Source organism: Polypterus senegalus, unplaced genomic scaffold (genome assembly GCF_016835505.1).
Source record: "Polypterus senegalus isolate Bchr_013 unplaced genomic scaffold, ASM1683550v1 scaffold_520, whole genome shotgun sequence".
Classification (NCBI taxonomy): domain Eukaryota; kingdom Metazoa; phylum Chordata; class Cladistia; order Polypteriformes; family Polypteridae; genus Polypterus; species Polypterus senegalus.
Window position 1 is genome coordinate 47,388 of NW_024384052.1, and position 21,154 is coordinate 68,541.

Sequence of the window (21,154 nt, forward strand, 5' to 3'; positions counted from 1 at the left end):
TCTCAGCCATCCGCCAATAGCGTCCCTTGTATGAAATCAACTGGGCAAACCAACTGAGGAAGCATGTACCATAAATTAAAAGACCCACTGTCTGCGGAAATCCGCGAACCAGCGAAAAATCTGTGATATATATTTAGATATGCTTACATTTAAAATCCGAAATGGAATGAAGCCGCAAAAGTCGGAGCACAATATAGCGAGGGATCACTGTACTTCAAGATGATCACCCATTGGTTGTCAGCTCGCATGCACTTAAAGCCCACCACTACAACTAAAGACAATATCAAACCATTTTCATTTTTTCAGAGTGAGTTGTAGACTAGTTGGACTGAGTTGTTGCGTATGTCACATTAGACAGTTGGCTTCAAAGGAGCGTGCCACCAACTCTTACAACTTGTTAAGATTACGTAAATGAAGGCTACAACTGAAAAGGTCACATAATATGACATGGTCTTCAGTGGAGAGAAACCATACAAGGGAATCCACTTTAGTACCACACCGTCTTTGAAGTCTGGGGCAAAGATTTAAATCCCTTTTACTTCTGAAATGAATGTTAATTAACTCTAAATTTGGAATGAACACATTGTAAAGCTTGTTATGACAAAATCTTATGTTACTTTCAAGAGTGGCGTTTGGGGGTTGGCAAGTGGGGTGACCGCCCCAGGCCTCGCACCTAAGGGGTCGCGTGTCCCGTTCAAGCGGATTTGTCAAGTTATATTCTCCAATTATATTTTGATAAAGTCTGCATGTTATCTTGCAAAAATTTAGTTGAATACTGTAATGAGTAAATCCAGTGTATGTTAACATTATTTTTATTAAATTTGCATGCAAGTTTATACAATCCACACATACCAGTGACAGTGTTTGACGTAACCGGCCCCGTGTGGTCAGCCGTAGACCCTGCACACCCCTAAGGCCGCCTCTGGTTACTTTCATTCTCTATTCTCTCTGTGATATTAGAGATGGCAGGGAGGATAAGGCCTCAGATGGAGCCTTCTAAGCTAAGGAGGGAAGTCTGAAAGATGAGAAGGAGATTGTTGTTAAAGTAAAGGTTCTTAAGGGTCAACATAAGAAACGCTGGGATTCTTCACATTTGGAAGCATCAAGTATGTGTTTTTGTTTCCTTACTGTGTGTTTGAATCATGTCAATCATGAATTCAGTTTATTCTGTTCATTTCCTTTTGGGGAGTGTTTTCCATGTAACTGCATATGGTATACTGTATAAAGAATAAACTTGCTATTTCTATTAAAATTATTAATATTAAATATTATAACATATCATATCATTCTGAATTCCTGAGAAAAAAAATAAGACAAACTGCTAAGTGGAATATAAGTAGCAGAAGACGTGTGTCCTTCCAAGTTTAAGGAACATCAGCAACCTGACCATCTGGAAGTTTATTTGAATAAACATGAGTAGTGTCTGGTTCTAACTTGACGTCTTCAGATGATGTAACTCCTTTATTCCATTGACAACAAATCCATATAAATAAGAAGAAGCCTTAAAAAGAAGCAGAAAAGAGATACAGAGTGATTTAGTCATCAGAAGGGGGCTTAATTGTTTATCTTAATTAAAGCCAGTTGGAGCCAAGAAAGTTGAAATGTTCACTCATTCAGCATGCTATATAATGACTGATGATGCACCACCATTGAATTGTCTTTCCCCAATGGCCACCCTTTCCACACTCAAACGCATCTGCTGACAATAATAGCTGTACTTTTTGCACATTTTTTGAAATTTAACAACCAATTCACTTCTACACAATTCCTAGATTGTGAATTTGAAGTTTGGCCTGGCCATTGTCTAGATGTAATTTGCATGTTCTCCCTATACTTTCAGGTTTTTTCTTTGAGTACACACCACACCCTGCAGGTGCAGTTTAGTCAAATTAGTAGCTCTGAATGAATATGGCTATATGTGTGAACTAGGGCGCCATTCAACGCTGGTTCCTGCCTTATGCACAGTTTTGCAGGGTTGAGTCTCATCTCCCTGTGATTCCACATTGGAACATCTGGTTTTATCCTTCAGTTTTCTGAGTTCCCTTTCAAATTCAGTATTTATACATGAGCGTTATATAAACTTTTATAGGGTCATTATTGTCACATTCACAGAGTACAGTAAAATTTGTATATACATATGCTAATCACCATCAGGCGCCGTGATTAGTGTCATGGTTTAGCCAGATTTGAAGGCTTTATTCAGGTTTATCCTTTTTTAGTAATCATTACATTGTTTATCAAATATCACTTGCCTTTTTATGTTGTTGATTGTGCTCATGGATTTGATTTGTCTAATTTCATGATTTTTGTTTATATTGTTTTGTATATTATGTAAATAATTGTTTTTGTGTTGTCTCCTCTGAAGCATCGCCTCGACCTTAATATTTCAGGTTGGAAAGAGGATCCTTCAGTGGTCCCATTGACGTTCGAAGAGTGCATTACTGTAAGTACTGATTTTCTGTCTTATGGAGTTTCTGTGTCTTGTTTTGGTTTTCAAATATTGACATTTCTCTTGGGATTTGTTTGCTGTGGGTTGACCTTTCAACACAACCCTGTGTCTCATATTAGCCTCTCTGCCATTTTTATGCTTCTATTTTGTTTATTCAAATAACTTACTCTATAAAGATTCAGTGTTGGACTTGTCTGTCTAAACAGAGGCTTGATGGTTTCTTTTCCCTAAAGAGGAATGTTTGGTGTTTTTTATTGGGATATTTAAGATATTTTTAAAGCCAGCTCTTCAACATCCCTATACATTTTATTATTTAGTGTATTACATATATGTCTGTCACTAAGTATAGTGCCAGAGAGTGGCACTGTGTGTGATGTTAGTTAACACATTTAAGTAGGAATCTTGCTTAACTCTGTAAATTTGCCATGCTGACATCCTTCAAATAATGCTACAGTGACTTATTGCTGTTAAAAATAAAATGACTGCTTACAATGTCCTTAAACAGATTCTTGCCAGTGCCACACTAAGACTCCTCTATGTATATTGGGTCCTTCTTCATTTCTCTGACAATAGCAATGTTGAACCCATAGCCATGTGGCTGTATTGCCATCCCCTTCACCAATATACCATTCTATGAATTTGATATGTGCCAGTTTAGACATTTCAGGTGCAAAAACGGCATTGTCGCTGTACTCTAGTGTTATGAAATGTCCTGCAAGGCTGTTAAATGTTATAGGACGAGCACCTGATGCCATCAACATTTGATCAATAATGGAAACCCCACCTCCATGAAAAAATTTACTTTCATTATTGAGCCTTTGTTCACAGAAATTTTAATGGCTGAAACTCTCACATGCCATGAAGGCAAATCTGTGAAGAGCTGCAACAGAATCATTCAAAGTGAAAGCTCTATGAAAAATGGATGAAGGATCAGAGTGTGTTAAGAAGTTGTATTCTGTCAAATACTTTTTTCCTACTGCCTTCTGGATCTGTTAATGAAAATAACTAACTGATTGGCCACCTAGCAGGGGTGAAATATGCATGAGACAGCACATAATGGAGCATAAACAAGGCAATTTATAAAACATGCAGGCTGATGTGTCATCCTCTGCAGTCCAGAGCCTCCACCCTAGAACTTCAAGTAGGTAGAGCTGACTCCAGTTGGTGCCAATCAAGTCTCGCAGCAGACCTCCAGAACTTTACCAGGTTAAACTATGGTTAAGATTAGGGTTGTGTGAAAACTGTCCATCAAGTCACTTTCTGTTACTTGGAGCTCCAGGGTGGAGGCTTTGGGTTGCATAGGTACCAGACCCCATCCTACAGATATTTGGGAAGATCACCGTGAATATAGTGGAGACTTGATAACAAAACATGCCGGTAATCATACATTTATCTGCCGTGCCCCACAACGTCACCCAAGTTGACCTGTGAAGCAGACATGGTGCCAAGCCTCAGCACAACAAGAGTGAAACTGAGTTGGGTGGTCTCCAATTTAGCTGTGCAATTTTGGGTCAGGCTGCCTGGGGTGAGGCCCCATATCCTATTTTGAGAACACTGTTCATAAAATGAGTGATTATTAGGTGTATAGGGTATAACAACCTGACCTTGAATCTTCCATCTCCCTTACCTTGAAAATCTCAGAACATAGCTTGCAACACTATCATTATCATTAGAACAAAATTAATTTACCATATTTTGGAAAATGGTTATAAAATAACAATAACAAAGGTGAATATTATTGTGGATGGCTGGCCAGCTAAGAGAAAGGGTGAGGTCACAGAGGGCATGCAACAAGCCTTGTGCCCAGTAGATGAACTGAAATTTGATCTTACTTTCCCAGTCCAAGTATAAAGAATGTGTTACTGAGGGATCTGGCCCTGTAAAGGCAACATAAATACTAGGGGTGCTGCAACACCAAAAACTTTTAAATGTTATAGAAAAAAAGTAGGTAACATATTAAGTAATAGACTGCTCTTCAAATAAAAACGTTATGACTTTGTAGATCTATAGCCAAAAGCACGATTAAATAAAGATGACAAGTGGGAGGTAAAGATCACTGACATAATAAAATAAATGATCTAAAGTTTGTAATGAAAGAAGTTTGTGGCATTCCAGATTTTTTAATAAATAAAGAGTCCCAGAGTGTGCAGGGTCCGGGCAGATGCAGATGCATGTGTGAGCATTCACGAGCCATTCAAAGGCTGATTGGGGTGCTTGGCTGATTTACACCTTGGAGCTATAAAGGAAGTGTGCATAACAAAACTGGGGAAGATAAAAAAGGAGATCAAACAAGAAAAGGATCAAGAACAAGGTGAAAAAAGAGAATGAAGGAACAGAGATTAAGGCTGAAGAGAGGCAGGACCAAGAGTCCCGTGTTGGGAAGAACGGCGGCAGGTGGTCAGAAGTATGCCCAGGGAAAGTGTGCAGCAGGCCCGTACTTGAGTGGGGGGCTGGAGAAGGGGCTCTTTTTTTGAGCAATGCAGGACAGTTGGATCAGTCTAATTATATTGTTTCTCTCTTTGGATGCCAACGGACTGGCTGAGGGACGGGTAGTAACTCGATCCAAGGATTATTGGATGACAGCATCTGTCAACAAGTGTCTATGAATGCTGCAAGGTCCTGATTGAATAAGCTGACAAGATGGCAGATTTCAAAAAGAGGCATTGGCTCAAGTGCCTATTTTAGAAGGAAGAATCTGCCTGGGATTTAAACTTGTTTTATTGGATTATTTATTAATTTTAATTTCCATATTTCACACAATTTTATGGATTACTGTATTAACTTATTTACTCTTTGGAAACACTGACGTTTTGAACACGTTTGTTTTGTAAAATAAAAGCACTTAATCACTTGCACCAAACCCCTGCTGACTCTGTGTGTCCTCATTTCATCCTCGGGTATATGTTATCAACAGTTCTGGGTTCAAGAGGGTCCTGGAAGCATTCAGGGAATGTGGAGCTGACCTGGACTGTCACAAAGTGATGAATTGAAGCAGAAACACATATTGAAAGAATCAAGCTGTGCGAAAGACAGACAAACTGAAAGGAATGGGTGGGACATGAAGGGCAGATTAATATATGAGTTCAGGTTACATACTGGGTAGCAGTGAAAATACTTGTAATCATGGAAATGTTCATGAGGTGTTAGTGCATACATTTGTAAATCATGTAACTGGAATAAAGATGTTTGCACAAATTTTGTAAATGAACACCAGCGCCATTTATTTCAGCTTGTATTAGCCTGCCTGGTCAAAGCTTAGCATCTAACTCCAGACTACAGTCTGCCTTGCACACAATGTCAAGTTAAGCTCTGCCACCATGAATATGAAATACTGCATCTGTGATGTATATTGAAACTGCAAATATTTGTTAGCTTTGATTCTTATTCTATTACATTTTAGACTGAATTCTGATTAATGAGGCTGCATACAAGCTCTATAAAATATATAATATTAAATCCTTGCATATTTTTTTTTTCTTATAAAGAACTTACCTTGGAAGGAGTTTAGGATTGTAAATAAATACTGGACTGGTAAATTCTGAGATCCTATTAAGAAAAAACCCAGTCCCCAGGTCGTCCCTATTAGACAAGTAAGTCCCAGAAAAGTAGTTATGAACATGCAGATGTTACTCTCCCGTTTGACTGTAGAATTGCTTGACAGCTTTATCTGAAACATCTTGTAAACAACAGCAATGAACACAACTGTGGTAAAGATGAACACTAGTGCATAGTATCCAGTCACAGAGGAGTACTGAACAGACTGGTTTGTGATCCAGCACCTAAATTAGAAAGGAAGCAATTGTATTTATTCATCATAAGCCTGAAATGAACAGCAAGACATTTTATATATCAACATTTTAACAGTATATCTTATATAGAACAGAATAATATAACATTATTTCACTTAATCACAATATTTTTGTAAATGAACTGTAGGCATAGTGACAAATGACAAACTTCCATCAGTATGTTCCATCTTCCATCATGCTCCATTTGTAGATAAAGTAAGTTTGACCTGCTTTATTTAAATTTTAATTGCCTTTAAATGTAAACCTGTGGAACAACTAAGCAGATCTAACCAAAATCTGATCCATCTTACTTCATCTGCAAGATTGTTAGTGGATGGCAACAGCTCTATTATCATTAGCCAAGACTGAGCCTCTTGTGAGTGTTTGTGGTTGGGGGTGAGTTGTTGCTTATTCTAACAATTTATATTTTTCTTAACCATCAGTAAAGTAAAATTCACTTGGGGACAAACAAAGTATTATCTATCTATCTATCTATCTATCTATCTATCTATCTATCTATCTATCTATCTATCTATCTATCTATCTATCTATCTATCTATCTATCTATCTATCATGCTGCCTCTCACCTGTAGAGCTTTGCATTCCAATCCTAGTTTGTCTATCGCTCTTATAAGGAATGGATAAAGATTACTTCTATTCAATGTCAGGAAAACATCTAAGTACATGTGATGGGTGTTCACCCATCAATGCCTATGTGAATCTTGACATTCTTTCTGCTTTCACAGTTTTCCAAATTAAACACAACACATGTAATCTTCTTGTAATAATCCTTAGCCAAACTGAAGTTATGTTACTGAATTTTTCTTGCTTTCCACATGTCAAACCCCCTACCACATCTTCTTTCACTCTTGACCTCTTTCCACACAGATAGTGAGCCAGCCCTCCCACTATCCAGGCTTGCCCATTTCTTTTATAACCTGGTGTCAATAGCTAAAGGTCTGTCACTGGCAGATAATTCTTACTACAATCTTAAAAATTAAACGTTTCAGAGTGGTTCTTCAGAGTGATTCCATAAGGGAACCATCTACATGAAGATTCTAAAAAAGACCTTTTATTTACCTAGATCCATAACAGGCTCCAGTAAATAACCATGAACATGTGGTAACAGATTTGTGAAATACTAATGGCTCTTGATTTTAAAAGTTTCTTGCTGCATATGTACAGAAGCAAAGCCTAAGTCCAGGTTTTGTTAATCTGATAGTTTCATGCCAGAGAGCCTACAATACATTAAAGATCTCAGGTTTCTTCTACAGGACGTTTTTCAAAGCACAAAGAACTAACCTCATATGCAAAGAACCTTTTCCAGAATGAAATGGTGATTTGGCAAGCAATAGTTCTACAAGGAACCACAAAACCAAGTAAAGAACCATAAAAAGCCATTAGAGAATCATTATGTTTAAGAGTGTACTTTGGTTTCTTAAGACTTAACTGTTGCTCTGAGCTCAACAGCAGGTTTAAAGGTCAAGGGGTCAAAGAAATCTTTTGAGATCCTTCCATCGGCCTTATTATCATCAGGATCCCCATGATCCCTTTATGGACATCTCCAAAGGCAAAAATTACTGTATAGAAACCTCCCCTTATGATGTTCCAGGGCTTTCTAAGCAATGCATTTGAAATATCTTTATTCTCCTAAATGTAGAAATATTTTGTTTGTTTTGTAGTTTTAAAAGCTTGGCAGTAAGGATGGGCAGATCGATACCCACAGTAATCGATACTCAAACTACTCATTTGATATTGAGTACCAAGAAAAAATATCAGTTATCATTTTTTTCTGTAAGATACACTAGCAAGATTCTTCTTGCCAAGACACACTCAATTTTACCTCCACATCTTCTGTTCACATGGACTGAAATGAACTGATGGAGAGTTATGAATGAACTGACTCACTGTGACGCAAGAAAGAATCCTATGAACCCACACTCCTTGTGCAGATGCAGATGCTTGGTGTGCAACAATGGCTGACCAAAAGCTGTAATTTTTCACAAACTGAAAAAAATGAAGCCTAAGGCAGTGTTTGTGACAAGAAGATTCAAAACATTGGCAACATAAGCAATATGTCCTGGGCTATCCCTGTATGGAGTTTTCACATTCTCCCTGTATCTGTGTGGGCTTCCTCCAGATGCTCTGGTATCCTCCCATAATCCAAAGGGATTGTTCCTGGTTTACTCCCACTGCTTGCTGGGACAGGCCCTAGCTTCCTTGTGACCCTGCCTTGGATAAGTGGGTTTTGGAAAATGGATAGATTGAAATGGATAGAAAAATGTTACTATATTAGAAAGTGGAATAGAATAAAAAGAAAATTAATTATCAACCTATCCATCCATTTTCTAAACCCACTTTATCCCGAGGATGGTTATAGGGAAGCTGGAGCTTATCCCAGTAACCCTAAGGCAAAAGGTAGGAATAATCCCTGGACAGAGTGTCAGTCCATCACTAGGTGAACACACACCCAATAGGACCAATTTAGCCTCACCAGTCCACCTAACTAGTATGTCTTTGCACTGTGGGATGAAACCTGAAGCCCCATTGAGGAAACCCATGATAGAACATGCACACTCCATGCAGGAAGGACCCAGGATGCAAACTCTAATTTCTTTACTGCAAGGCAGCAATGCCACCATGGCACCCACAGAACTAAATGACTATTACATTTCGCAATCTTCCCTTCCATATTTAAAGACATTTAATTGTGCCCTTTTTAGAAGATTCACCTAAAACTTGAGAGACTGCAAGGAGCCTAGCTGGGATGATTGCCATTGATTTGCAGCCTGTTTCAATTGTGGACAATGCTGGTTTCTGTCAGTTTGTGAAAGTGCTGGATGCTCGGTACAAAACCCTTAAAAGAAAATCTATAATGTCTGTTGAAATTCCAAACCTGCATGAGTAAGTCAAAGTAAAATTTTAAATGTCTCTAGAATCTGCCAGCAGTGTAGCTCTTAACTCTGATATGTGGATGGCAAGAACAACAGAGGCCTACTTGATTGTCTCACGTCATTACTTTGATCAGAAATGGCAATTACAGGCTTGCACTCTTGAAACAGTCTGTGTGCCAGGACAGCACTCAGCAGACAGTATAGTTTTGCTTCTCAATAAAATAACAGAAGACTAAGGGATATTTAACAAGGTCTATGCTGTGATTATACAGTGGAGTCAATTTTTTTGTCCATCCATCTTCCAACCTGTTGAATTCGAACACAGGGTCACGGGGGTCTGCTGGAGCCAGTCCCAGCAAATACAGGGTGCAAGGCAGGAACCAATCCCGGGCAGGGTGCCAACCCACCGCAGGACACACACACCCACACCCACACCACACACTAGGGACAATTTAGAATCGCCAATCCACCTAACCTGCATGGGACTGGGAGCAAAGAGGCTGCCCACCATCACTGAGGACACTCTTCAGAACGCTAGGCGGGAGGGGCTTTGCAGCGGCACAGAGAGAGAGAGAGACCGAGGTGAGAGAGCATTACAACAAAGTATTTTTATATTTCTGACAGTTTCCCCATATGACACGAGTCTATAGAAATCTTATTACTACAAAGTACTTTCACCTTGATACTTTCATTACAACAAAGTTGCGTTGAAATGCTTGAATGAATCATCCACAGAGCAGTTTGTTCTGTGGTCGCAGCTCAGTTGTGCACATTTGCACAACAATCCCCAAACAGAAACATTATAAATTTGTTTTTATTTCTTGAAACTTTCCTTGTATTGTTTTCTTTTTTCTGTTTTTATTTTATGTGGTTTTCACTGATGCCTTTTCTTATTGCTCGTCAACATTAGAAAAACATCCATTGGAATTTAACTCATTGTCACCCTCCTATAGAAACAGCAGACACGAAAAAACGATAACAGTGTTAATGTGTGTGATGTGCAATCTGTTGGAATGACAAATACAATGCATATATGTGTTATATTTTTTTATATTTTTTTTTATATATATGCAAAACAGAAGAAAAATCTCGGGTTGCCAACGTATGCGAACTGCTGCATTTGAAGATGCCGAAAAGGCCGTTTTTATGTGGTTCAGTGATGCGGCACTCATTTAAGAATATTTGAGGTTTTTAAACTCTCTTGGGACCTCCGTCAACGGGACAACACACTGTGAGCCTGCTGTTGCCTTGCCCCTTTAACGGACAAACAATATTACAGACGCGGCAATCGTGCTATGGGATGCTTTTCAGTGTGTCGTTCCCTTTGGGTGGGGGGATCCCAAAAGAGTTCAGAAACCTCACAATATGAAGAAGAAGGAAAGGATGATTTGACTTCTGATTGATAACTGTGCTGCCCACAACATGCTTCCACATTTAGATAATGTTTGCGTTGAATTCCTCCCAACCAATTGCATGGCAGTGCTTCAGCCATTGGATTTGGGTATCATTCGCACCCTGAAAGTGTGTTATCGCAAGGAAATGCTGAGAAAAATTCTCGTCAGCATAACGTGTAGACAAGAGAAGATTAAAATAATGGGAAAAAAGCTATTGAAGCTGCTTCCATTTGCAACATCCTGTCTTTGTGAGGCAGCGTTTTCAGTGACAGGAACCAAAACAAGATTACAGAGAAGACTGAACATAAGCAACACACTGCGTGTCACTGTCTTCCATCATCCCCAGATGGGATTGTCTGGTTGCAGGAATACAATCTCAGGGCTCTCATTGATTCTGCATTATGATAAGCTGTATAATTTCTTTTACTAAATTATAACTTAATAATAATAGAAATGTAATGTAAATTGTGTATAAAACTGCACTACGAACCCGCCCATAATCACCCCACAAACCCCAGCCCGGCAACCCCCTCCTGTCCAAACAAATTCCCCCGAACCACAACCCGCGCCCCGCAAACCCGCTTACCACCGGTCCGTGAGAAAATTTGCTTCTAATAAAGCGGTCCTTGGTGTCAAAAAGGTTGGGGACCACTGTTCTATATGCTAGAGAGATACAGAACAGCAAGCAGTTACAACAGCATGTTGTTTCCTTGTGAAAACACACTCTGCTTAAGTGTGGAAGAAAGGTGTCAGATCAGTATGGCCATTGACGTCCTGAGACCATTTGAAGGGGCAAAAAATGAAATATCAGTAGAATAGTATGCATCGATTTTTAAAAGTCATACCCCTGCTCTCTCTACTGCAAAAAGCAAACACATTTGTCGGACTCAGTGGTAACACACTAGCTTGCCATCTTTTGAAGGTATGGTTCAAAAATCATTGAGTGGACTCCCCTAGATTTTCTTGTATACTCAGATATGGAGATGGATATTTGAGGGCTAAACTGCAAGACAATGATTATATTTTTAAATTGTGTACATTAAAGAACCATCAACAACAAATCAAATCAAATTAATAACATATTTAACAAGTATTATAAAAGTAAAGTTGAATAAATCAGACTCTGCAGCTGCATGAATAAAAAGCCCAAAAGGTAATAGAAATCTATGTTTTGTGGCTGATACTTGTAAGCAAAATTTGGCTGACTTAAGCCAAAGCCTACTCAAGTTATAGTGTTTACACACACACACACAGACATAATTCCAAAATTGGTATTATCGGACTCAGAGATCTAAAACATCGAGATTCATTAAAATCTCGAAATAGAATTTTTGGAGGATTCCAAAACTTTTCCTATAATTCTTATACAAGAAAATCAGGGAGGTCTACAACATCAAGATTCATCAAAATCTCAACATCGAATCTTTGGACGATCACAAACCAAGCATGAAGTCAAAGGAATTGTCTGTAGACCTCCGGGACAGGATTGTCTCGAGGAACAAATCTGGGGAAGTTTACAGAAAAATTTCTGCTGCTTTGAAGGTCCCAATGAGCACAGTGGCCTCCATCATCCGTAAGTGGAAGAAGTTCGAAACCACCAGGACTCTTCCTAGAGCTGGCCGGCCATCTAAGCTGAGTGATTGGGGGAGAAGGGCCTTAGTCAGCAAGGTGGCCAAGAACCCGATGGTCACACTGTCAGAGCTCCAGAGGTCCTCTGTGGAGAGAGGTGAACCTTCCAGAAAGAAAACCATCTCTGCAGCAATCCACCAATCAGGCCTGTATGGTAGAGTGGCCAGACAGAAGCCACTCCTTAGTAAAAGGCACATGGCAGCCCACCTGGACTTTGCCAAAAGGCAACTGAAGGACTGTCAGACCATGAGAAACAAAATTCTCTGGTTTGATGAGACAAAGATTGAAATTTTTGGTGTGAATGCCAGGCGTCACGTTTGGAGGAAACCAGGCACCGCTCATCACCAGGCCAATACTATCCCTATAGTGAAGCATAGTGGTGGCAGCATCATGCTGTAGGGATGTTTTTCAGCAGCAGGAACTGGGAGACTAGTCAGGATAAAGGGAAAGATGACTGCAGCAATGTACAGAGACATCCTGGATGAAAACCTGCTCCAGAGCGCTCTTGACCTCAGACTGGGGCGACGATTCATCTTTCAGCAGGACAATGACCCTAAGCACACAGCCAAGATATCAAAGGAGTGGCTTCAGGACAACTCTGTGAATGTCCTTGAGTGGCCCAGCCAGAGCCCAGACTTGAATCCGATTGAACATCTCTGGAAAGATCTTAGAATGGCTATGCACCAACACTTCCCATCCAACCTGATGGAGCTTGAGAGGTGCTGCAAAGAGGAATGGGCGAAACTGGCCAAGGATAGGTGTGCCAAGCTTGTGGCATCATATTCAAAAAGACTTGAGGTTGTAATTGCAGCCAAAAGTGCATTGACAAAGTATTGAGCAAAGGCTGTGAAAACTTTTGTACATGGGATTTCTCAGTTTTTTTATTTTTAATGAATTTGCCAAAACCTCAAGTAAACTTTTTTGACGTTGTCATAATGGGGTGTTATGTGTAGAATTCTGAGGAAAAAAATGAATTTAATCCATTCTGGAATAAGGCTGTAACATAACAAAATGTGGAAAAAGTGATGTGCTGTGAATACTTTCTGGTTGCACTGTAAATACTTGTATGGGCATCAATTTCAAAAGTAGGAGTATTGCCCATCCGTAATTGACAGCCCTGATAAATTCAGGTCCATGGACACCATTACAACTATTTCTCAATCCTCATCATTTCTAATGTGAATTTCCCTCAGGGATTAATAAAGTATCTATCTATCTATCTATCTAAAATAAGAAAAACCGTTTGTAACTTGGGACAACCAACATTTGTTATTTCATATGTTGGATTTTGTACTCTTTCAGGACTAAACAAACATGTCTGTGGTTGAGAGCAGCCTCCTAGGAAGATACTTTGAAAAAAGAATGCAGCAAACGCTTATTTTGAATGTGATCTTTTGTAAAGGGTAATACTTAATTTTTCTGTATGGTGTAACAGATTGGATATGTTTATATGAAAATACAAAGAATGGTAATCGGACAAGAGCTTCTTTTTTGAACGGGATGTGAAGAAAGGATGAGTCTCTGTGTTTCCAGAAGGAAAAAGGAAGGTCAGCACATTGCATTTCTAATCTAATTTTTGTTTTTTGCAATGTGTTGGTAACCTGTACTTAAAGTGAAGACTGAGTGTATGAGGATTTTAGCGTATGAAGAAAAGAGAACATTGATAAAATAAAAGAATATTGCCATCTAGTGGTCAAATGGCTCAACTGCACGTTTATCAGCTCTTCGCCTACATAGAAACTAAACGTGTAAATGTTATCCTGTAAAGGTTTTGTATCATCTATTAGGTTACAAAAAATGAAAATGTGTCCAAACAATGTACGTTCATCTTCTTTAGGAAGGACAAATTGAAGTTTATTTCCTGACTAAATAATTTGATCTTGAGATCCCAGAAACTTTTCTTTGCCCTGTATTTTCACAACATCCTGAGATGATCCACTGGTCCCCATTTATCTCACTTATTATATTTACAAACCAGGCACCTTTTGGTCTGATACTGTTGAAGCACACTATTTTAACCTCTTTCACTCCTCACCTTCCAGTATATTTAAGCCAGTTCTAAGGGGGTAGGTATGATAATCATGAATACCCTTCACCTGATCTCAGCCATTCTCGGAGAGATTCATAAGGAGCAAGGTCCAAAATAATGTACCTTCATTTTCAGAAAGTATGATTTTGGTTTTTGCTTCTAGATTCATTGTAATGTTCCTGCTACAAAGTGACGAGGCAAGTTTTGTATGCAGTATTTCTTGCCTTTGCTTTCTCTTACTAGCTGCTTGTTCATTAAAAGGTTATAACAGGCACTTTGCCAACTACTGATGATTTGAATTTGTTTCATAAACGTATTCCAGTTTATTACTTTTTCTCTAAGCCAACACATCATCTGGCAAACTCTACACGTGATCATTTCTCAGGTTTCACACCTAACAGCAGCAGTACTGGGACCCTCAAATGCACAGAGTACAGTGGCATTCTTACTTGCATGATTGACTGTTGCTCTTCCCACGACATCATTCTTCATAATTAAACAGTTTGACTTTCTCACTGTAATGTGATTCGACTTTTTAAACGGGTTCTCATTCAAGTGTCACTATTACTTCTATTTTTCAAGTTAAAATGTCTGTTCTTTGCTGTCTGTTCCATGAGGACTTATTATATTGCAGTATATTCCCAAGTAAGACATACCACTATTAAATTATCTGTTTGAAAATGAAGTAGTTTAAGTCAGATTTATAAGCCCTGAGGATGTTAGTTTAGTAAATGCCTACCATCTCCTGCGGCAATGTAGTTGGGGATTTCAGTACACAAACCAATTCAACATGACCTTGTGTCACCAGTCAAAATTAAAAAGCACCATAAGTCTATTGAAATTGTTGGCTCTACAATGAAGTTAAGTGAAAAGGTCATAAAGTAGGACTTAAATATAGAAAGTCAAAACTGTAGTTTATTACATCATCCTAAAAAAAACTTTGACTTGTTACAACTTGGTGCTGTCTTCTTGTTCATGAAAAGACATCTGTGACACTGGGAGTATTGGACTCAAAGGATGGAAGCATCTGGTGATCAAACTGGATGGCCCAGCACAGATAAAATGCCCAGTAGTGGGTTGGCGACCAGTTGGCCAAGGACTTCAGGACTGTGACTGTCTGACTTTGTGTTTTAAGTGACCATGGACTTCCCAGACGTTTCATTTCTCCTGGGTTGCTGCTGACTGGATATTTTTTTTTTGTTTTCCTCAACGAGCCAGAGCTCAAAAATTAGCTATTGTTATGCTCTATTTCTGTGCATTATTTTCAAATTACTTTGTTTTCCTGATTGTTGAAACAAATTTGTGTCTTTAGGTTTAATATGATTAGTAATTTGTAAATTCTGAAATTACATTTACTGTACCTGTAAACTTTGCATGGTGATCTGAGTATGCACTCAGTGAAGAGCACTGTACCAAAATAAACTGAATTTAACTGAAAAGTAAGCAAGATGGTCATGATTTTTCATACTGAAAAGAGATTATAAAATATAATCCCCTAACATTTTCAATCAGCATTTAAATAAAAAATAATTGCTGTGTCACTATGAACCAAAGATTACACTGTTAGCATTAAATGTAAGGCAGGCACCAGCCACTGATGACGTGCAGTTCATAAAGAATTAGATGGCTGAAAGAATATAAACAAGATTTCATTGAAAAATGGAGACTGTTAGGTGCACTGCAGTTAAATTTTCAATTAATGAAACCGCAAAAGCCTTCTTTCACTTGTGAAAAACAGCAGGTTAATGCTGTTAAAATGTAGAATATTTAACATTTGCCTTCAAAATAAGTTAGCTCGGATATTTTAAACTTCTTCTTATTGGTCTTTCACATTACAGAAATTAGCAAAAATGGTAACAAAAATAATGAAAGTGCCTAACATCATCTCTGTAGCTTCAGCACTAGCCTATATAAATACATATTACAGTAGAATTCATTTGAAGATGCTTTTACTTCTTAAAACAGTTATACATATAAAAACTTCTCAAGTTTAAACCCAGCTGTCGCCTTAGGTAAACTGATGCTTGCCAGTGTTTCCTCCTAAGATAAATTTAAAAAGATGTGTGGAATGAGGCTAAAGTTATTACTTATTGAACAGTAAATACTCACATGTCATTCTGCGAGGGGCCATAAAAATTCTTATTAACTGCAACAATTGTTAGCACAATCAGGGCAGGAACACCTGAAGAAAGGAGTATGAGATGACAAGGGGTACTTATTCCAGTCCTAAGCCACTATGTATACTGTATCATTTGCAATTAGTCATTAAAATTCTAATTCAATGGTTAACAGGTGAAGTTAAACTTAAGTTACACTTACTAACAGCAGGCTTTATGGTAATACTTTTTGTTTGACAACACTGTTGCTCTGTACACTGTGTGTCAATAAACTGAACACATAAACACTGCATAATGGCTCATTGCGAATCTATGCAGAAATTAAGCAATAGCAGGCATAAGCATTAATAAATCCTAACTCTCCCTACTTTATGTATGTATGTATGTGTTGTGGATGCTGGCACGTACACACACAGACGGACATCTTCAGTTCACCACACACTGTTTATTTACACTATTTACACAGTCCAATTACATGCACCACAAACCCCAGTGCCTCTGGCACCGATTCCCCAAAGTCCAGGCCTCACAGTTCCAATGCCTTTCTCCTGGCCACCTCCAGTCCTCTCTCCAGCTCTGTCCACTTCCACCCAACATCCACCATCGACTGAATTGAGGCGGCCTCTTAAATAGGAACCCGGATGGGCTCCAGCTGCTTCCCAGCATTCCTCTGTAGCCACGCCCCAATGTGGCGGAAGTGCTGGCTGCGCACCGGAAGCCGTCCATGTGTCCCCTGTTCCTGGTGTGGCGGAAGTGCTGGGCTCCAGGGATATCCGGGCACCAGGGCGCTGCCTGGCAGGGGCCACGGGTCCCTACAGGGCTCGGCTTCCAAGCCCTTTACCCGAGGCCCCTAACATAACCAGGGCGGACGTCCCCTCGCGGTCTGGAGGAGGCACAAGCCCTCCTCCGGTCCTCCTGGGCGTCCTGGCTGGGCTCCAGCCCCGGCCGGATGCCACAGTGTGTGTGTGTTGTAAGTGTGGCTGGGAAAGCACACTGTGGGAAACAACCAAGAAAGTTGGGGTACTGGCTGGGTAGCATTTTAATAATTAAAACAAAAAAGACAGCCATTGAAATGATTCAAAACAAAAATGATAGTGATCTGTTTTCTCTCTCTATGAAGACAAGTATATGGTGGGAGCACATATGTTGTCATGCATGGCTCAGATGAGGTAAGCATTTCCACCTTGGGATGAGAAGAGGCACTAACACCAACATTCAAACTTTGAAAAAAGTATCAAAGCCTTAAAGAAATACACTGGTCAGGTATTTTTGATGTGGAAATGACTCACAAGCAAATGGGGTGGATTTAAGACAATATCTTATATGACACAGGATAAATATTAAAAGCAGAAGGAAATGTAAAAGTCTCTGCAATGGATTACTCAAGAGATTAGAAAGGAATTCCTAAATGGAGCACTGAAAGAGAGTAAATATTAATAAATTCAATGCTACTTGTGGTGGATGGCCAGGGCCTTTGCCCAGTGATTTTCAAACTTGATCTTAAATTAGGGTTATAACATTCAAAAGACTCTTCTTATATTACCAAAGTCTTGCTTTCATTATCACTTGAATGACGTAACACATCTTTCTCCTCAATGCTATTTCTGCAACATTTACATTTTTTTCCAAAAACTACACTAGAATAGCTTAGAATCAAAGTAGGGTTTTTATTTTTTTTTTAAGTAATTAAAAAAGTTAAATAAGCATTTCTCTTAAGTAACAGACCAACAAAGTGATAAGTTCAGATTTGTATGATGATGTTGGAGGTGACAATGAGACAAGTTGGTCATGAATTGAGCATACACGTTAGACACCATCTTGTTTGACATTGTTTAAACTTTAGTCATTTTGCCTTTTATTTAAACATCATAAAATTAAGCCAGGTGATACTTTGATTCATAGTGACCATCTGATAAACAAGGAGTGATAAAAAGTCAGGAGTGTTTTTTATATTTTAATATTAAGAGATCTAGGTACATCAGACAACACTTTTTTAATTATTGTAAACTTACCCCAACCCACAAGACAAGCTTTAAGAGTGTAACGTTTGATGTAGGTGGTAAATGGTCTCCATAATAGCAGAAACATCTGAAAGGCTTCCAGGGCCATCCAAGTGAAAGAGCAGATGAGGGAGAAGTGCAGGGCCAGGCCAGTGGTGGTACAAAGCCAGGAAATATTCAGAATAGCTGGTATAGAAGCACTGCAGAGGAATCCCACGTTCAGGAGGAGCAGGGCTCCAGCAAGATTGAGGTGGATGAACCAGGACTGGCGGAAAGAAGGCTTTTTCCTGCAGAAGACAGATATGATTTTTTTTAACCAACTCACAAATGATCTATAGCATCAGTAATGATATCTCAAGTATAGGCCCCATTATTTTTTCATCCTCATCAAAGAATTTTTTTAAAAGTTTGAGTTTTTCATTAATGTTCATATTTTTACTACATTAGGCAGAGACAATCCACAAGGGAGAAAGCAGCAATTTTCAAGAGCTCATTCTGACATGGATTGTGCTGAACTTTATGTCAAACTTTGTCCCAAAAGAACAAGTGACTCCCCATCACGTACAAACACTGGTGGGCCCTTCCTTGCCCTTCCGCATTTTATTTCACATCAAGATGCTGATACTTTTATTTTTTATTTTTGTTTGGTTTTCCAGTTTAACATAATTGAAGCTCACTTACACAAACATAGGGTGCACCAAAATGATGATAGTCATACAAAAAGCAGATATCCCACAGCCAACAGAAGTGATGTATGTGAGGATTTGTTTGTTGTTTGCGTCTACAGTTTCATCAGGAGCCTGTTGGAATGATCCATGAAAAATGATAAGATATAAAGAAAGTCTTACTGATTTCTATTTTGTGTCACTTCATAGTGATTGTAATGTAAGCATTTCTATGATTTATATTAGTTCATTTCTTTGGCAAAGAAAAAAACATTTCTGCTGATTGAATACTTAAGTACAGTACTGATATTCAATGTTAGTGTTAGGCACAATTGCTTTTGGATGTGTTTTAATTAGCCTTGGACATTAGACAGGTAAGCCAGTTCAGCCTTTTCCATTTTTTTAGTTTGAAGGCCATTCCTTAAATATACTCCAGGCAGGTAGTTATGCACAGAATGTGGTCTTTAATGAACTCACTCCAGAAGAAGACAGAGAGATATTATAAACCTTGTCTTGGAAAAATTGCTTTGAAAAAACTCTTGGAGAAGCCGAGTACACACATGCAAGCTCAATCATCTTATAATTAATCATCTCTAATTATCTTATATTAAATTAACAAATAGGAATCAACTTTTCTTCTTAAAATCAATTCTAATGTATCTATTTGCAAAAGACAAGAAATTAAAGGTAATTCACCTACCATTAGGACAGCAAAATAAGTGAGATGAGTGCAGCTGCAAACCACTAAGTTATTCTCCACTAAGGTGCTGCAGCCAGTTCGATTCCAGCCACCAATATCTGGGAGAACATTAATATGGGGGCACGTTAATAATAACATTTACTGACAACACATTTTTAAAGTCCAGAGAGTGGCGAGAGGCCGCAAAGTCAAGGAGAGAGAATCCATCTATTTTTTACCCACTTACTGTAATTACAACTAAAGGGTGTCAAAAAGTGTAAGGGACAGGGACCTAGTCTGCCACAGAAGAAGGAAAAAATGATTGACAATGAAACTTTCTACGAGCAGAAAAATACAGGGTGGGTTTAACCTGTTGTAAGACACGCCAGCAAAATACGCAAGTTTCAGTTATTGATCAGTGAAACTCTTTAAAAACTTGGCAGCAAATTGGGCAGTTTAACCTGAAGGATATAAACCATAAACATCATAGAAAACAAAAATAAAATAATAGAAGAAACTTATTTAAGATGTTGTCAGTGCAGAGGTGCCAATAACACACTTCATCCATAGGTTTAAATGGATTGCATTGCCATGTTTAAAAGCAAAGGAGAAACTTTCACAGGCTTGAGTTTTGTGGAAATCCTAAACAATCTACTGTATATACAGTACCTGTGAAGAGGTCCCCTCAACTACAACACATCTGAAGAGGACAATCACTATGCCACGTTTTTAAAATCATATAATACTGTATATGAATACAAGACACACAATCTGGTATTTACCATTTGATCCTTGACTCCAAAAACCACATTTTAAATTGGCATTTACCTAAAAGAGAAAAATATATGCATTACATAACATGAAGGTGATATTTGAGTATACCACTGAATTGCAAGACAGCTTCTATCACTATTGTGCTTCTCCTCATTATGATATATACTGTAGTGTTCAGTTAGAAGGGATTTAGTCTGATAAACTGCACTTTAAAACTCTGGGCATATACAAGTTGTTGGCTTAATCAGCTCTAAATAATTCTGCACTGCAAACGGAAATGTTTAGGATAGTAAAGTAAAAAGTACAGCTAATTTTAGAGGTGTATAGCTTATCATTCAATCATCCATGAATTTCCTGTACCTTTGTATACTACCACAAGTTTATGGCATGTTAGAGCTTATCCTGGCACTATTACACAAAATCTGGATTGGCACACCAGTACATTAGTGGGCACACTTTTACACCCACTCCTACTGGAATCACTTACAGACATCTGTCAGACTAGCCTGGGGTGAGCAGAAAAAACAGAAGACCGCAGGAAACATTTCACACACATAGGAAGACCAAGCAATCCTCCACATAGTGAATAAGTAAGATTATAGCATTCTTGTAAAGAATTATTAATTGTTTAATTGTGTACTAAGTAACATGTTAAGTAATTATTCATTTACACAGACAGTCATGCTTTGCATAACAGTTCAGAACTGTTCTTAACACCTAATTGAGCTCCATAATA

The 21,154-nt window shown here is 38.6% G+C and overlaps 1 protein-coding gene across 1 annotated transcript in view; it reads right to left on the reverse strand.

The window, feature by feature from the left end:
• Positions 1 to 1,135: 1,135 nt before the first annotated feature.
• The window catches only part of LOC120521781 (adhesion G-protein coupled receptor G5-like), a gene marked incomplete at its 5' end in the record, with an annotated part of 35,255 nt that continues 15,236 nt past the window's right edge, over positions 1,136 to 21,154 (reverse strand). Inside the window, 7 exons of the mRNA XM_039743143.1 lie at positions 1,136 to 1,501; positions 5,942 to 6,228; positions 16,293 to 16,365; positions 18,313 to 18,587; positions 18,982 to 19,100; positions 19,666 to 19,763; positions 20,427 to 20,472. Coding sequence (XP_039599077.1) covers positions 1,365 to 1,501; positions 5,942 to 6,228; positions 16,293 to 16,365; positions 18,313 to 18,587; positions 18,982 to 19,100; positions 19,666 to 19,763; positions 20,427 to 20,472 — 1,035 coding nt within the window. The remainder of the gene's footprint in view (positions 1,502 to 5,941; positions 6,229 to 16,292; positions 16,366 to 18,312; positions 18,588 to 18,981; positions 19,101 to 19,665; positions 19,764 to 20,426; positions 20,473 to 21,154) is intronic.